The sequence below is a fragment of the Chenopodium quinoa genome, unplaced genomic scaffold (assembly GCF_001683475.1).
Source record: "Chenopodium quinoa cultivar QQ74 unplaced genomic scaffold, ASM168347v1, whole genome shotgun sequence".
NCBI lineage: Eukaryota > Viridiplantae > Streptophyta > Magnoliopsida > Caryophyllales > Amaranthaceae > Chenopodium > Chenopodium quinoa.
This window is the reverse complement of record NW_018744878.1, coordinates 3,691,377-3,708,255: the sequence shown is the minus strand read 5'-3', so window position 1 is coordinate 3,708,255 and position 16,879 is coordinate 3,691,377. Positions and strand designations below refer to the sequence as shown.

The following is a 16,879-nucleotide window of genomic DNA, read 5'->3' as shown; positions in this document are numbered from 1 at the left end:
TGCAGATTGCTAAAGTCATTGTATGGACTTAAGCAATCCCCCCGACAGTGGTACAAAAGGTTTGATTCTTTTATGGTTTCACAAGGTTTTGACAGGAATTCATATGATTGCTGTGTGTATCATAGTAAGCTGGATAATGGTTCCATGATTTATCTTTTGTTATATGTTGATGACATGTTGGTTGCCACAAAGAATAAATCTGATATTGCTAGATTAAAGGAGATGCTTAACTCGGAGTTTGACATGAAAGACTTGGGTGCAGCTAGGAAGATTTTGGGTATGGAGATCTACAGGGATCGGGCTAGAGGTAAGCTTTTCTTGACTCAGAAAAGCTACATTGAAAAGATTTTGTCTCGTTTTGGGATGGAAAAATCGAAGCCTATAAGTACGCCAACTACTGTTAGTTGTAAGTTGTCTTTGTCTATGTCACCTCAATCAGAGGAGGAGTTGTCTTATATGTCTAGAGTTCCATATGCAAATGCGGTTGGTTGTTTGATGTATGCTATGGTCTGTACTAGGCCGGATATTGCGCATGCTGTTAGTGTTGTAAGCAGGTTTATGGCTCGACCTGGGAGGGAACACTGGCAAGGGGTGAAAAGGATTTTTCGCTACCTGAGAGGGACAGCTGATATTGGTCTTGTGTACGGGAATGGTAAGGAATGCTTGGTCACTGGGTACAGTGATTCTGATTATGCAGCTGATGTGGATACCAGGAGGTCTGTGACTGGTTATGTGTTCACTTTGGGTGGTTCTGTGGTTAGTTGGAAGTCTACATTGCAGTCATCAGTTACGTTGTCAACTACTGAAGCTGAGTATATGGCTCTAACTTCTGCAGCTAAGGAGTCTATTTGGCTCAAAGGCCTAGTAGGTGAACTGGGTATTGCACAGGATTTTGCTACAGTGTATTGTGATAGTCTAAGTGCGATTTGCTTAGCTAAAGATCAAGTACACCATGATCGGACGAAGCACATTGATGTCAGGTATCATTTCTTACGTACTGACAAGAGGATTAAGGTGAAGAAGATTGGGACTGCTGACAACCCGGCTGATTTCTTCACTAAGCCTGTTCCGTTTAGCAAGTTTAAACATTGCTTAGACTTGTTAAATATTGATTACTACGTGATGTAGTAGGCCCTGAGGGGCGAAGTTGGGGAGCTCCTGGTGTAGGTGTGTTGGCATTAAGGTGGAGCTTGCCCGGGGCTTGTGATGCAGGTGGAGCATTATGAGTTGTTATACTTGGAGACGAGTATGTGATGGGTCTTGGTTGAAGACTTATCGGGATGTATGGCTTATGCATGAGTCCTGCATCGGGTTTGGCTTGAGATGTTTTTTCACTATGTCTTGATGGGGTCGTTTGCTGACTACGAGTTCTCGTCAAGGTGGAGATTGTTGATAAGTATATTAGGTGACTCGTACTTCGTAGCTTTGTCCGCCCGATCGGGCGGACATTGCCCGGTCTGACCGGGCGGAAGAAGAAGAGGTGCCTGGCAAATTCGTTGAAGAAGCTGCTCTCGCGCCCGACCGGGCGAGCCTTCGCCCGACCGGGCGAGCCTTCGCCCGATCGGGCAGACCTTGCCCGGTCTGACCGGGCGGTGGGGGTTGGATACGTTGAAGCATTCGTATGGAGTTTTCTTCTCGCGCCCGATCGGGCAGACCTTGCCCGGTCTGACCGGGCGGAGAAGGAAAAATACGGAACGCGGATTTTGCGGTTTTAGGTTATCTTATTTTATTATCTTTTTGCCCAAGTATCTTTTATTTTAGGGATTAATATAAAACCTCCCTAATATCAGTATTAGGGTTAAGAGAGACAGAGTGAGAGCCGTTCTTGAGAAATACAAGAATCATCTTTGTAATCTTTGCAGTTTATAGTGAAATCATTCGATCTCGGTGCCCGTGGACGTAGCTATCACATCGATAGTGAACCACGTAAATTCTTGGTGTTGTTCTTATTGTTTGCATTGAATTTCTTTATTGTTTTCTTGTTTGTTTTCGACCTTTGCTTCCGCTGTCGCACAACAACAACTTAATTAAGCTTCAAAGAGCAATGATTAAAGCAAAAATATGGCGATTTGTTGCGCCTGCTTTATTTAGTTTTGCTGAATTTAAGGACCTTCATATCTTTTTAATCCACTAAGACATTGTTTATTTACATAATCATGTTTAATGAAATTGTTCCCGTTAATCATATGATATGATATACTCACCTTTAGCTACGAAGTATTTTATTCAATGTACCTAATTACCCCGGTCCAGTGAGTTAATACATACGAAGTATTTCGGTAAATTACAGGCTCTTTAAAACTCTCATATTGCATTACAAATTTAGAATTGATTGTAAATTAGAAACTAGTCGCTTATTTGTCATGACTCGATAATTGACTCGAATTATCGAGACAAAGAAGGATCTAAGGTAGCAAACTACCTCTATATGCACAATTATGCATTAGGAAACATATTTAAACAATGCCTCGGCTAATACAAATACGATATTATCAAATAATCAAATTGGCGAAACATATAATATTATTCTTTTTGCACTCTTGTACTGCAAAAGTGCAAAGCTAAAACAAGTCATGAAAACGAACGAATCACCTGTGCAGTGTGCAGTCGTGCGCACAAACAAGGTCAAATGAGCGAGACAAAAGAAAACCAGAAACCAAAACCTGCAAAAGCATTTTTAATCATCAAACTAAACAATAACATAGCAGTTGCATAAAACTTTGCATATACCATTACCATTATAAAGAAGAAAAAGGGCCCCAAATTTCTTACTTTAATCAGTAATAATGGCAGCAAATATGGCCCCAAGTCATCAAGTATCTCGCCGCTCAATACTTTAAAACAGTCTTTATTTTTTTACTCTTTCACTAGTTAAAAGCACGCTTAAAAGAAATATCACTGAAAATAAATTCTGGACAAAGTTGATTAATCTTTATTTCTGTCTTTTCGAGTTGATATATAGAATATATTACTCTGCTTTCATTCCTTGACTTTCACTATTGGTTCAAAGAATCAGGTTATATATATCACACTTCCCTGTAACATTCTTCATTATCCTGCTAGAGTTCTAGGTTAGACAACAACAATGAAAGGTAATGATGATATCTAACAGATAATCCGAGGATGGAACACTCGCTAGTGCTTCCATTCCTACCATCCCGCCCCCTCGGAGGCAGGGGTTGGTAACCCAGGTGTATCTAGAGCTAGGTGCATCTAAGGATATTCTTTTGCTCATTTGGTAAATTTGAAATGAGCAAATATACATTCTTGGGTGCACCTTATACTAGATACACCTGGGTACATGTAAGAAATTTTAGGGAGTTACGGGTAGGTTGTATTAGGGGGTCCTGTAGGAGAATGTTGCTGTGATTATCAAAAATATTTAAGAACAATGATGTCTAACAGCATTGTATAGGAAGGCAAATTTCATAATGTATTTTACCTGTTCTGTGGATGCAGAGATAAGTATGGAAAGCATGAGAAGCGTGGCAAATAAGCTTGCAAACATAGATGAAAATGGTCCTGCAAAATGGCTGCCGACATCTGTACCTCCGCCAGAGACTCCAACTGAGTCCATGGAGTTTTTAGCAAGATCATGGAGTGTTTCAGCAACTGAGCTCTCCAAGGCCCTCTCTACCACCCATGTGACACCGAAATTGCCTGAGAAGACGGCATTTGATTTTCTTAAAGATGAACTGAAGCTGAATGTTGCAGATACTCATACCATCCTTCCAAATAATTATGTAATATCATCTTATCTAAGCTCATCTGATAAAGGAAAATCGGTATATAGATGTTATATATAGATATAGCAATCATTTTCATAAATTTTGTTCTCTTTTGGCAGGAAGATGAACAACCCCATCGTGGAGAAAGTCCTCCAATTTCTCCAAGAGGTAGTGATGACACAAAGGTATATATACTTCTAACTTCTTCAGCCCCATGCCTTCCATCATCTGAATTTCTTCAAGTTATCATGATCTGAAAATGAAGCTCTATTATTCAGACAAACTGTAGAGAACTAAGAAACAACTTCCTGAATGTACTAAACTCTTTAAGCGCCATGTAAGAGAGGGTGAAAGCTAAAGAGTGATTACATGTCTTACACAATTATGCAAAAGAGAACAAGAGAGACAAAGAACATGCAACTATGCCAGTGCTTGAAAAATTCATCTACTTTAAATTTGTTTATTCCTTATTTTTACTCAATATATATCATAAAATGTAGAGATGAAATAATTCATTGCGCTTATTAATTAGGATGAATGAAAAACCAATGTTAATTAGGGTGATTGAAAAACCAGACCTTTTAGCTTTCTAATGTTTACATGGATTTGGGTGATCAGCTAATCTTGTTTACTCGTCACCTCAACTATATCTGACATGGGTTTAATTTGGCTAGGAACTCTTCTTACTTCATCAAGCACTTCACCCTGATTTTCTATCCAATCAACAGCTGTTAAGAAGTGGGGTAATTAAAAATCTACATCCTTTCAATTTGGTATTAGATATAAGTTACTAATTTTGCAAACATGACAGCAACTAATTAATACATGTAATAATTATGCAGCTATGCAAAAGCATAATAAAAGGGAAAACAATGGGGAGACGGATGAAGGATCAAAGGGAGAGAAAGAAGCATGAAATAAGAACTCACAATGCACAGCTACATGCTGCAGTGTCAGTAGCAGGTGTGGCTGCTGCTGTTGCGGCTTTAACAGCCTCAAATGCAACACCAACTGAGGCATCATCTGGACAACCAACGGCACCAATTAGACCAACTACTGCCCTTGCATCTGCTGCTGCACTAGTAGCATCACATTGCATTGAGATAGCAGAGGATATGGGGGCTGATCAACATCAGATTCTTACAGCTGTTAATTCTGCAATAAATGCAAGGACTAATGGAGATATCATGACTTTAACAGCAGGAGCAGCTACTGGTATAGTAATATTTACACAAACTATCTAATGTGGTACATTTGAACTAAAAAAATGCATAATCAATACATGCCACTATATAATAAGAAAACATCTATAAATTCCTACTTCCAATCCTATACACTCAATAAGAAAATTTATTGAAAAATTCTAATCACTATGCAGCGCTAAGAGGAGCTGCAACCTTGAAGGCAAGGCTACACAAAGGGTATGGAGCACCAGGTCTTGCTCTAAGTGAGGAGCAGTCTGAAGATGGCACAGAATCAAACTCAATGACCGCCATGAACTTTGTGATGCAGGGTGGAGAGCTTCTGAAACGTACCAGAAAAGGTAATATAGTAATAGACTGAGTCGATCATAGGCAGTGTCCTGGTGAAGAGTGTCTGACTCTTTGTAAATGTTTGACCCCAGGTGATTTACACTGGAAGCAAGTCTCTTTCAGCATAAATTCAACATTAGAGGTAGAACAACTTACTAATATATAATTCTTCCCATATATACAGCAAGAAAAAGAAAGACAGTATAATGATTTGATTTTCAACTATATTAAGTAATTTCCTAGACAGAGCACAGCATATAAGCAGATAACTAAATCTTTTGTGCTAAGCAGATAGTTGTGAAGCTAAAAAGCACGCATATAGCAGGGGCTTTCACAAAAAAGAAGAAATGTAAGCAACTGATCCCCTCCTCCTTTATTAGCACACAAAACGAGCAATATCTTGCTCACCTTTGTTATGTTTAAATTTGACTAGTGACATTGTTTCAGCAGTTACAGTATCTGGAGTATATTCTGATGTTTTAGCATGGTCTGGAAGAGAGCGAGAAGACAACAGCGAGCAGAAGGCATACTTTGGGATACAAACAGCTGACAGGGTCATAGAATTCGAATGTAAAAACAAAGGCGAAAAACAAATGTGGACTGATGGGATCCAAAATTTGTTGAATTGCCGCATTAGCATGTAATTACAAACTACTGTAAGTGTAAGAGTTTCGTTGCAGGTTGGCTGGTATAAAATCAGAAATTTCTTTCACAAGTGCAAAATGAGAAAACCTTCCTGATAAAATCTCAAGTCATTTATAAAGAAACTTAAATTCAAATCATACAGCAATCTTTGACATGATGCTCATATAGATAATTTCCAAGCATCAAAATTGTACCATCTCCGTCTTACAGAAAGATGGAGAAGCAGCATCCCTGGGTCACTCAAGTTCCTTGAGAAAATCCTTGTTGTCAACAAATACCTGTAGAAATCACATTTGCAAAGACGTAAACTGATATCATATAATTGCTGAAGTTCATACAAAATTATTTAACAGAAAATAAAGAATTTAGAGACTGAAGGCCAAATCCAAATTTTGTGAAAGGAAAGTTACAAATTCCATCACAGTACATCTCATATTCTCATGTTGATAACAATTCCTCTATCCTGCTTTACATAATATGTTTTCAATATTGGATGAAGCAAATAATACAGCGAAGTGCAAAAAGAAACAATAAAACTGTTAATACTTTCCCTTTTGCAAAAAAAATCTAATAGCCTAGGGACACTTCTGTGATTAACTGAAGAGCCCTTTTTCTATTTTCAAGTTCAATGTGTCTTTAAGATAATCTCTATTTATCTTTGTCAAATCGAGTTTAAAATACACCACACCTTTTGTGTCAGCCAAATTACTTAACTTACTTGAGGTTCAATGTTAGGCTAATATTCAGGGAAGGAAAGAGAAGAAATGAAAGAGGAGAAATTTCAAAAAGTAAACTAAGTTGATGAGCAGTCGAAGTAATGTCAAACTAAACCCACGCTTTAGGCAGCTTTTGGAAAGCTAAAGTGCTAAACTATTGAAGGACTGGAACTCTGCAGGCGCATAAGGTTAATGTTAATGACTTAATGTCTATGTTTTGCTAGTGTCTCAAATTAAACTCCTCCAAGGTCCAAATGCAAAAAGAGCTCACGCATACGGGAAACACTCAGCATCATAAGACCCAAAGAAGTTTACCCAACAAAACTACATCTTTATACATTAGATTAAGCTAATGTGAGATGACTAACAATCTACTTGGTTGGCATTCGCCACTAAATTTTTCCAACTTCCTAAATATATAAAGCTTAAACGGAGGCATGGTGGCCTATAAACTCCTCTAAATAACAGCTGAAGTTTGGAGATTTCTGTATCGTAAATATACTAAATATTACTCATACAATGCATTTAGGGAATATTCCAGAATTGCTTCAATCACAATGTAAAATTTTAGAACTTCAAATTTTCACAAGGACATACAAGATACAAAAATCTCCCTATACCATGAAATTGCCACCAAGAGGGAAAATCATGAAATTTTAAGCTACAAATAATAATAAAATTAAGCCGTTTCATGATTAGAGAAATTATACCGTCTTCCAGCCATCAGGATCCAAGCAAGCAGTTATCTTGGTATTTAATCCAGGCAATGGGCCTGGATCAAGTACAATTTTCCCTCCATTAAGTTTAACTGCCTCAGCTGTTTTATATACATCATCTGTTCCAATAGCAATCTGACAGATAATAAATAAATACATCAACAAATAATTCACACATATGAAAGTTAAAGCCAAGAAAGCTAGAGTAGAAGTAGATATCATGCTTCAAGTCCAAGTTCATCAAGATCGGAAATTTACCTGTGCATAACCATTTCCTTTGTCATACTCTTTGACTCCATAATTGTATGTTAGCTCCAGAACAGCATTGTTATTCTCTGGACCATAACCCATTATAGCTGTTGTGTACTGGAAAACATCAATTTTCAGTCAGCAAAGATGTTTGACAGACAATACCAATCAATAAATTTATAAATTAATACACCACAATGACGCATCAAGAATGATGAGAGATTAATAGCTTAACAAAAGCACTAAAAGCCACTCTTTCCCGTTGCTGGATCCAAAATATCTTAACTGCTCCCTGGAAACTAAGAATTATCTGAATAGATTAGGTTCCAGGCTATTCAGTTTACTTTGAGCCAAAAGTCAGCTTCCTGAAATGGTGAAGCTATTATTTCAATGCTTCTAAAGAGGCTCTTTCCCTAGAAGAAGAGGAAGCCAGGTTATGCAGCCTTACCTTAGCAATGAATAACAAGGCTGTTTCAAGTTGACACCTGGACACCGAAAAAATCCTCAGAACTATGAAGATTTATATGTGCTGGCAGAAAGTTTGAGCATAGAACTCACTGAGTCCATCACACAGACACCAATATTTTTTACAGGCTCACTTCTTTGCACAAGAGGCCAAAGCTCTAGAGAAAGAAAAGATGGTACCAAATACCCTTTTATCTTTCATCGTCCCATCAAACAATGTTTTATAATGAAGCAAGTCACTGACAAATACTAAACCAGGCCTGCCACTAACAATCCACCATATGGTGACAAAAGAAAACCTTCCCCATCTGATTTATACCTAATGAGGCAAGACCTTCTTAAATCACAGGTAACATTTTTTTTTTTTTTTTACCTTGTGCTCAGGAAAATCCATCTTGCGTAATAGCTCCATGCCATATGCCTTCTAATTCAAAAAGCGCACAACAAATGAACAATCAGACATGCAACACATAAAAAACACCACCTGATGGCCAACAAACCAGCCATTGAGTCAAAGTTACCTTTTTATAGAAACTAATGGCACGATTAATGTCTCCAACTCTAAGCATCACCTTGCAAAGGGGCTCTAACATAGATGCCCTTTCCAATAGCTCAAACTTATAACCATCTGGATCTTCTACAAAAGCAACAATGGAACTTTCACCTTTATCTGGACCAGGTTCCCTTGTGACCTTTCCACCCTTTGCCTTAACAAGATCCACTGTTTTAGCAACCTACAGCAAAATAATGTCCTAAAAAAAAGTAAAAAACTGGCCAGATTCTCATAGCATGCATCTTTAAACAAAAACTGAAGTTTCAAATATCAAGAGGACGTCTAAAAGGAAAATAGTCCAAAATGAAAATAAAAATTAAAATGTGATATGTTAAGAGAAAAAGGCTACACGGAAAGCTAGAAACTTGCAAAAAGATCAGTATCAATCCTTCTCGGTCAAATTGAACAAATGCGTTCACTATACTATATCTGGGCACATGATTACAGGAAGATGTACAAGAAGGCTCATCCGCTCATGATAATCAAAAACAAAAATAAAACGTCATCTCATATTTAAGTTAGCATATTCTATTTTGGGACATCCCATGAGTAAAAAAATTCTACTCTACATTTTCTATTAAGTTGGGCCCACTCACCGACCACTTAATTTCTTTACTTTTCTACAAATTACATGGTACACCCAGGTGCACAATGCTCATGGTGCGCTCGATCAAAAACAGCTATCTATATTCTTTGAATTAAAACTATACACTCTTGTGATTCAGACAACATGCTCTTTAAAGAATGTTGTTTACATTTGAACTATATGCTCTTATACTTAGTGTTCCATCCGTATGAAGTGGGTGCTCTTTATATAGATCTTTGTATATTTCCCTCATGTTCTATAGAGAAGAGAGGTGTGCACCTTTAAGATTGATCAGGCTATAGTTTTAGAACAAGTGCACATAAACCAAGCAATTCTACTCTTCACTCTCCTTAATCTCCATTCTCCATGCAGAAAGTAGATGTTAACCAAAATAAGAGCTTGAGACCATATACAAGATACCAACCCCAAAAGTTAAAAAAAAGAAGGTAGAGCCTAGGGGAAATAATTGCAAGCTCTCAAACAAGCAAAGCGACTTTCAGGAAATATTAGACATGAATTGATTGTATCTGAAATTCTGTAAGGATATAATTTCTCCATCTAAAACAAGTTTCAACTTTACCAAGATTATTCTAAAGTGTGACATTGGATATAGTTTATACTATCCTTACCTTAGAAGATACTCTGTAGTACATAGTAATCTATAGCGTTAAGTGCCGGAAAATCTAAGAAATTCAAGGAAACTCACATCCTCTACAGCAACACCAAAGTGACCAAAACCGGCCCCAATGTCATATTTGTCAACTCCATAGTCTGCAATCATTAATTTAATGACAACACCTTATCATGTAAGATGCACTTCACACAGCAAAGAAATAAAGTAACCGCGTGGAAGGAAAGGTAAATCAACTAAAATAATAGGCCTTGGTGTTCATGGTATTGGAAATAAATGGAGTCAAAGCCAGATAGCTTACTGTATGTAAGTTCAACAGTAAAGTGTGACTCTTCAGGTCCATAACCAAGAAACGCATTTGAATACTTCTCCTCTGGAATGTCTCTTTTCCGTAATAACTTCATGCCAAGGCACTCCGTATAGAATCTACAGGCTTCCCACACAAATAAGTCATCTGCTTCATAATGAGCAAATCTTAAAGTCACAGACTGACAGATGTTCAGAGTTGGAAATTTACTTTATAGTCTTATCTAAATCCCCAACACGATAGACAGCATGAAGTAATCTTCTCTTGTCATTTTTAGCCCACTCCACAGCATATTCCTCGGTGACAGAAGGTCTTGCTTCAGCTATATTACCAAGTGTACCAGCCTCCAGTATATTCTTTTCTGGCCTTGGCAGTGTAGATTCCTTAAGACCAATCAACTGCGGTTGTGAGACAACTGTAGATCATGAAATATGTATTAGTGCAAACTTGATACAAACTTCATGAGATCAATATCATTTCCTCCCACATTTTTCTACAGATTTCCCCCAAACCAACAACATTTCCCAAAAGAATACACAATCATTGAACAATGCAAACTCCTGGCAGCACCACATCAAACAACAACTTCTGCAGATACCAATAGTACAGTTTTCCTAAACCGTTCTCCAGTAAGAAATTCTCTGTCATAGACAATAGACAAGAGCTTGCTTCAAAATTTCTAGATACACTTGGGTTTCATTCAGCACCCCATAAATGTTAAACTCCTCATTAGGATTCAAGAATTTATATCAATTTTAATGTGATCGTATGCTTAAAACTCTTTCCTTTAACGTCTCTCAATGCTTCTTTATAAGATTCACAAGCCATCTTGCTTGTCGAAAAGTCCTCCCAACGGAATCAAAAGAATGCATCAAACTATAGCAATCTACACAATGAATTCAACTACAATTCAAAAATTACAACAACTGAATGACATGATTTTTTTATTATCATATAATCCTCGCATCAAACATTCTAAGGGGGTGTTAGATATGACTAATGGAAATGGAGTGGAAAGGGAAACAAATAAGTGGGAGGAAAGGAATCATTTAACTCTACCTTTCCATTTGTTTGGTTTAATCATGAAAAAGAATCACTTAAACCTATCTTCCTTTATTTTTGTTTGAGGAGAGTAAGGGTAATTATCACCTTAGGTTTTAAACAGGTAACAAATGAGTGGAAACCATTACCCTTAGGCCTTAGGAAGTGGTAATTGTTACCCAAACCTTCCAACCAAACACTTGGTAACGATAATGGTTTATTTGAATCCATTTCCAATCAAACATGCTCTAAATTTCTAACAATCGAATGCCACTCTTCAACTCTATAACAATAGCGCGATTTTATCCTTTCTATCAACAATTGACAACTTTTACTGTCAACTTCCTCCACATTATCAACAAAAAAAATTAACAATAAACAATATCTTATGAAACAAGATTCTGCAATAAGTTTAGCAATGATATTTTCCCATTTTATTTCATCAATACTGAACTCTGCAAAAACGTACGATGAAAATTAGCATTAATTTATCAAAATTGTCTTATAATTAATTTCAAAAAGAAGCATTATATCCAAATTATCATCAATTAGGCCCTAACATTACAAAACTAATCATTTCAACATGAAAAAACATAGATTATAGTTTCCTATCCACTAAATTAAACAATTAAACATCAAAATTCAAAAATATAAAATCAAAATTCGAAATGTATTTCGAAAAATATCATCAGCGCATATGAAATTGCAGTAAGAAAGAAGAATTAGAGGTAATTACCAGCACCGAAATGAAGGAGAGAGAGGCGGCGAGAGATATGAAAGGAAGAGAGAGAAAGTGCGACGCGAGAATGAGAAGCGAGAATCCTTGTGTTGGAGAATGTTGAAGAGAGAGACTGTCGAAGTGGAGGTGCGAGTGATAGTGGAGAAGACGACGCCATTGTTGCTGTTGTAGTGCTAATTTCTCTCTCTGCTACAGATTTTTTTGGCGCTTTCTTATCTGTTGTAATATTTCTTTGGTGGTCAATATGTCATAAAGGTTTGGTTCTCCGTCTCGACCGTGGCTCAACCGCCCAAAGGGAGGTTCGGACAATATTAGAGATGGCTATAGGCCACAATGCCACATCGTGAGCTTGGCCAGTGGGTTGAAAGCTCAAGCACGACTCGGGACCATGGGCATTGTTGGCGTGTCGAAAACCAGATATCCTCAAAAAATTCGATAATTCTTACTATATGCTAGGTTGCACAAGAGCGGGTACTGACAGCTAACACGAATACGGGTATAATACGAATACGAGAAAACGTCTATCTCTAAATAAGGGACATGGATATGAAATGATAAAATTTATATCATATATGAAAAAAAAAAAAAAGAATTCAACTATATATTTATCGCTCTGTCCTCTTATTAGATCATACTATATAATTATATATGAAGGCACTTATATTATTTAACTATTACCTTATTTATCTTACTTTACTTAAATGTTCTTATTACTAGGGCAGCCAAAGAGCGCGTTGCGCGCAAGGTGGCAAGCCCTTGTGGCTTAATTTTTTTTTGCTTGTGTTTGCACTTGACAAGGATTTAATGGACTGATAGAGGAATATCTCTTTATTGCTTAGTCTTAACTTTTCTTGGCTTGTGTTTGCACTTCACATGGAGTTAATCGTCCGCTGCCGAAGGCTCTTGTCTTTGATGTTGTAGAATATTCTCGAAATGTGATACAACATGTCGCACCCTTATTTAAGTAGTGGGAAAACACAATGTGCTAACACTTTATATAGGAATTTATGATATTAATATACCTTTTGCGCTCATTGACTTAATTGGAAACAAAAAGGTACATCATATAGCAGTACATGGTACATCACAATAATATATAGTAGCGACATTAATACATAATAGTATTCAGATACACATGATTTCACAATGCTCAAAAGTTAACAGATAATCAGAAAATGAACTCGGACAAAATGCTTCTAACAATTTAGTTTTGTAGTAAATTAACCCTATGCCACCCATAATGCTCTTAATAATCCCTTGAATTCCTCTTTTCCAACCCATAATTCCCTTAATAATTTGGAAAATTTGTCAATTACTACTGCAAGTTAATACCACTTTGTAAATTACTACCGCAAATTAAAAAAGTTGTGAATTACTACCGCAAAAAATTTTAAGATGTTGCGATTACTAAGCTACCAAACCCCCATTAAACCCAACTATGACGTCATTATATCACTTTAACCCATGTTTGACCATGGTTAAGGGCTTTAACCAGCCAAAAAAAAAAGGAAAATGGGTTAGGGATATAATGATGTCATGGTTAAGGGATTTAACTCATGTTTGACCATGGTTAAGGGCTTTAATCATGGGTTAATGAGCTATAATGACGTCATAGTTGGGTTTAATGGGGGTTTGGTAGTAATCGCAATATCTTAAAAAAATTTGCGGTAGTAATTCACAACTTTTTTAATTTGCGGAGTAATTTACAAAGTGGTATTAACTTGCGGTAGTAATTGGCAAATTATCCTAATAATTTCCTTGAATCCCTTTTTGCTTTCTTCCCCTTCATTGTAGTTAGTTTGGTTTCATTTTTTTCTAGTACATCTAATTCGGGACAATCATAGATTAATTTCAGTAGTTTCAACGTCCTTTAAATACAATTATGTGTAAGTCGTTAATTTCGACCTTTACAAAATATAGAAAGAAAAACTCCACATAAAGCAATAACTTTTCGTTGTCTAGTGACTAATGTTGTCATGTAATAAAATCATAACCCCCATTAAATTAAATCGAAAATTTTAAAATTTATTATTCCATTCTTCATCATTTAATTTCTAATTAATTGATGGGTCTTTAGAAAAATTACAAAATTACACTTGGGAGTAAGAAGGTATAAAAAAACATTTTGAGAGGTATGTGCACTATTCATAAGAACAATCTTCCACTTACACTTGGGAGTAAGAAGGTAAAAAACATTTTGAGGGGTATAATAGTCCGTGCCCTATCCATAAGAACAATCTCTCACTTTTTATAAGGTAGGGAAAAAAATTGAACAACTCATAATATAGTAGGATATGGTCCGAGACCGAGACGTATCATTGTATGTCCCACGAGTTTCGGTGTCTGACACGATGTCCGACACGGACACGGCATTTGGATAAAGTGTCCATGTAATCTAGATGATATGTGAATTATAAATTATGATACGGAGTACTTTGTATTGGCTACATATACAATGAATGATGGTTGGTTATAAAACTTTGTTATTTCTCATTGTCATAACTAATGTAGTTAGTTCAAGGTTTTTTTTTTTTTTTTTTGAAAAGTAGTTCAAGGTTTATAATAAGGAAAAATTAGAAATAATAATCCCAACTTTCATCAATTTTGCTACAATAATCCCAACTTTGGTTTATTCTGGAATAATCCAAACTTTGGGGATTGTTCTTTTTCTTCAATCCCAAAAAACGATGACCGGTTTAATTTTTTTAATTTTTTTTAAAGGGACACGTGTCACAATTGAATTGGCTTAAACAACATAAAAACAAAAAAAAACAAAAAAAAGAGGAAAAAAAAACCCCAAAATCCCGACCACTAGCCAAACCCCAAAAAACCACCAGCCTAACACCAAAGGGTGGCGGTTGTTGCCCTTACCCCTCCCCCTACGCCGCTTATTCCCCCCTCCCCCGCGTAGGTCTCCCCCTCCCCGCTCGTCGGTCCTCCTTTTTCCGTTTTCCGACTACCCTTAATCGAAACCCCCAAATTCCTTCCACTCGAAAATCGCTTAAAACCACCTGTCCCACTGCCAAAAACCCCCCAAAAATCCTCGCCACCGTCGAAAACCCCAACCACTTAGGGTTTCGAGGTGGTGGGAGGAACGATTTGGGGATTTTGGCAGTGGGTAGGGTTTTCATTGGTGGATTCATGGGTTTTGGAGTGGTGGTTTCGTGGGGAATGGGGGTGTTACGGGGATGGAGGAAGACGACAACGCGGCGGGTTGTTTCATGCGGCTAGCCGGCGAGAAAGGGGCGGCAGGCTGGCAATGGGGTGAGGGTTAAGGTGGTGGGCTGGTGGGGGAAGGGGGAGGGGGAAGTGACTGGTGGTCTGGTTATTTTTGGGTTTTTTTTATTTTTTATTTTATTTTTATTTTTTTTGGACCAATTAGGGCTTGACACGTGTTAAGTGACCTGATATAATAGGTCATTGACTTTTGTTGACCAGTTAGGGATTGAAGAAAAAGAGAAACCCCCAAAGTTCGGATTATTTCAGAATAAACAAAAGTTGGGATTATTGTAGCAAAATTGATTAAAGTTGAGATTATTATTTCTAATTTTTCCTTATAATAATTACATTGGGATATTTTCTATTTTTCTTATATAATGGTGATGTACAGATCAACAGACCCATTTATAAACCGATTGGTTCGTGTTTCTATAGGTCCTAATAGGGGTGTACGAAGTTTGGTCTAGACCGCACTAAGCTTTCTTTTTGTTCCCTCCCTTCTTCTCCCTCCCCTTGTTTTCCTTATCCTTTCTTTATCCAAACACATCACAGGAATTGAACCTTCAACAAATCAATACCACATTTTCAAAGGAACTAAAGAAGTCATGTTGTCCTGTTTAACATCTTACAAACCAACTGCATTCCTTTCATCATTTGAACATTGTTAGGAGGAGAAGAGGACCCCACCCTTCTTTACCTCCTAGCCCATCCCAAATTTACATTTAATTGACATCATACAAACAAAAACCACCAAAGAGAGCCAAATTCAACCTTTTTTTTTTTTTTTTTTTTTTGTGACGGGAAATTCAACAAACTCAAAAGTGTACCAACCTACAAAAAAACAAAGAGTAACCATAACACTTCCCACGGTATGCAAATAATGTGCAGTAAAAGCAATAAAGAAAGCGAAATAAAAGAAAGGTAAGTCATCTAACATGAAGAACAACAAAGAGGAACGAACGAAGCTAGATAAAACAAATGCCCCTTAAACCAGAACATGGGCCATAAATAGACCTCAAGGGCAACAAAATTGGCAAAATTATATCCAAAATGTCCTTAATCAAAGAAATGGATCAATAATTTGGATTTCTGCTGTCTCGTGCTGAATTTCGACTTATCATCTATTTTTGTACATGATGATTTATGACACTTTCTTAGTAATCATGTATTATACCAATACAAAATACATAATACAATATACTCCCTCCGTTTTTAAATACTTGCTCCATTTCTCCATCCGCGGAGTTTTAGGAAAAAATTGGAGAAAGTAATAAAATATGAAGGTAGTGGGGTAGTTGGGAAAATATAAAAATTATAAAAAGCAAAAGTAGTGGAAAAATAGGAAGAGAGAGTATTATGTTGGGTCCACCAAATGTGAGAAATGAATTAAATACTGTAAAAGCTTTCCAAAAAAGGAAATGGAACAAATATTTAAAAACGGCTAAAAAAAGAAAAGTGGAGTAAGTATTTAAAAACGAAGGGAGTGATGAATATTGTAGTTAAACTTCATTATCTTTGACCATTAAAAATCCGCCAATAAAATATTGTATTCCGCATACGATTTCATCCTATAGGTATTAGGTAAGATGTTTTGGATGGATCATAGAAATGACCCCGGCAATTAGCTAGACCCTAGCAAGTAGCAAGTTAAACAAGTAATGTTGACAAATGATAAGAAGGGCGGCCACTAGGACAAATAAAAGTCGTACGTACTTACGTGGTTGCCAGCTTTAGTATGCAAATAATTCACAA

At 36.8% G+C, this 16,879-nt stretch overlaps 2 protein-coding genes across 4 annotated transcripts; one reads left to right on the top strand and one right to left on the bottom strand.

The window, feature by feature from the left end:
• The first annotated feature begins 2,889 nt into the window (after positions 1-2,889).
• Positions 2,890-5,972, top strand: LOC110705587 (VAN3-binding protein-like). 2 transcript variants are annotated; one of them, XM_021883474.1, is made up of 9 exons: positions 2,890-3,092; positions 3,460-3,743; positions 3,848-3,913; positions 4,403-4,471; positions 4,571-4,943; positions 5,107-5,271; positions 5,353-5,402; positions 5,552-5,609; positions 5,708-5,972. In XM_021883474.1, the coding sequence occupies exons 1-9, from the start codon at positions 3,086-3,088 to the stop codon at positions 5,902-5,904; spliced, it is 1,269 nt and encodes a 422-aa protein (XP_021739166.1). In that variant the 5' UTR covers positions 2,890-3,085; the 3' UTR covers positions 5,905-5,972. The 2 variants fall into 2 exon arrangements, with proteins under 2 accessions (XP_021739166.1, XP_021739167.1); XM_021883475.1 differs by having other exon boundaries at positions 2,891-3,092; positions 5,711-5,972.
• Positions 5,973-5,993: 21 nt separating this feature from the next.
• On the bottom strand, positions 5,994-12,597 carry LOC110705588 (probable lactoylglutathione lyase, chloroplastic). Of its 2 annotated transcripts, none has more exons than XM_021883477.1 (9): positions 11,906-12,597; positions 10,339-10,543; positions 10,123-10,247; positions 9,897-9,961; positions 8,573-8,785; positions 8,425-8,475; positions 7,596-7,703; positions 7,332-7,472; positions 5,994-6,183 (listed from the first exon to the last, which is right to left on the bottom strand). In XM_021883477.1, the coding sequence occupies exons 1-9, from the start codon at positions 12,063-12,065 to the stop codon at positions 6,142-6,144; spliced, it is 1,110 nt and encodes a 369-aa protein (XP_021739169.1). In that variant the 5' UTR covers positions 12,066-12,597; the 3' UTR covers positions 5,994-6,141. The 2 variants fall into 2 exon arrangements, with proteins under 2 accessions (XP_021739169.1, XP_021739170.1); XM_021883478.1 differs by having other exon boundaries at positions 8,425-8,472.
• Between the last annotated feature and the right edge of the window lie 4,282 nt (positions 12,598-16,879).

Coding starts and splice junctions, on each gene's coding strand:
- LOC110705587 (XM_021883474.1), top strand. Junction 4,472..4,570: donor AACAGCTGTTAAGAAGTGGG/GTAATTAAAAAT, acceptor ATAATTATGCAG/CTATGCAAAAGCATAATAAA. Junction 5,403..5,551: donor GCATAAATTCAACATTAGAG/GTAGAACAACTT, acceptor TGTGCTAAGCAG/ATAGTTGTGAAGCTAAAAAG.
- LOC110705588 (XM_021883477.1), bottom strand. CDS start 12,065: ATGGCGTCGTCTTCTCCACTATCACTCGCACCTCCACTTCGACAGTCT. Junction 10,248..10,338: donor GATTTAGATAAGACTATAAA/GTAAATTTCCAA, acceptor GGAAGCCTGTAG/ATTCTATACGGAGTGCCTTG. Junction 9,962..10,122: donor TACTGTTGAACTTACATACA/GTAAGCTATCTG, acceptor TAATGATTGCAG/ACTATGGAGTTGACAAATAT.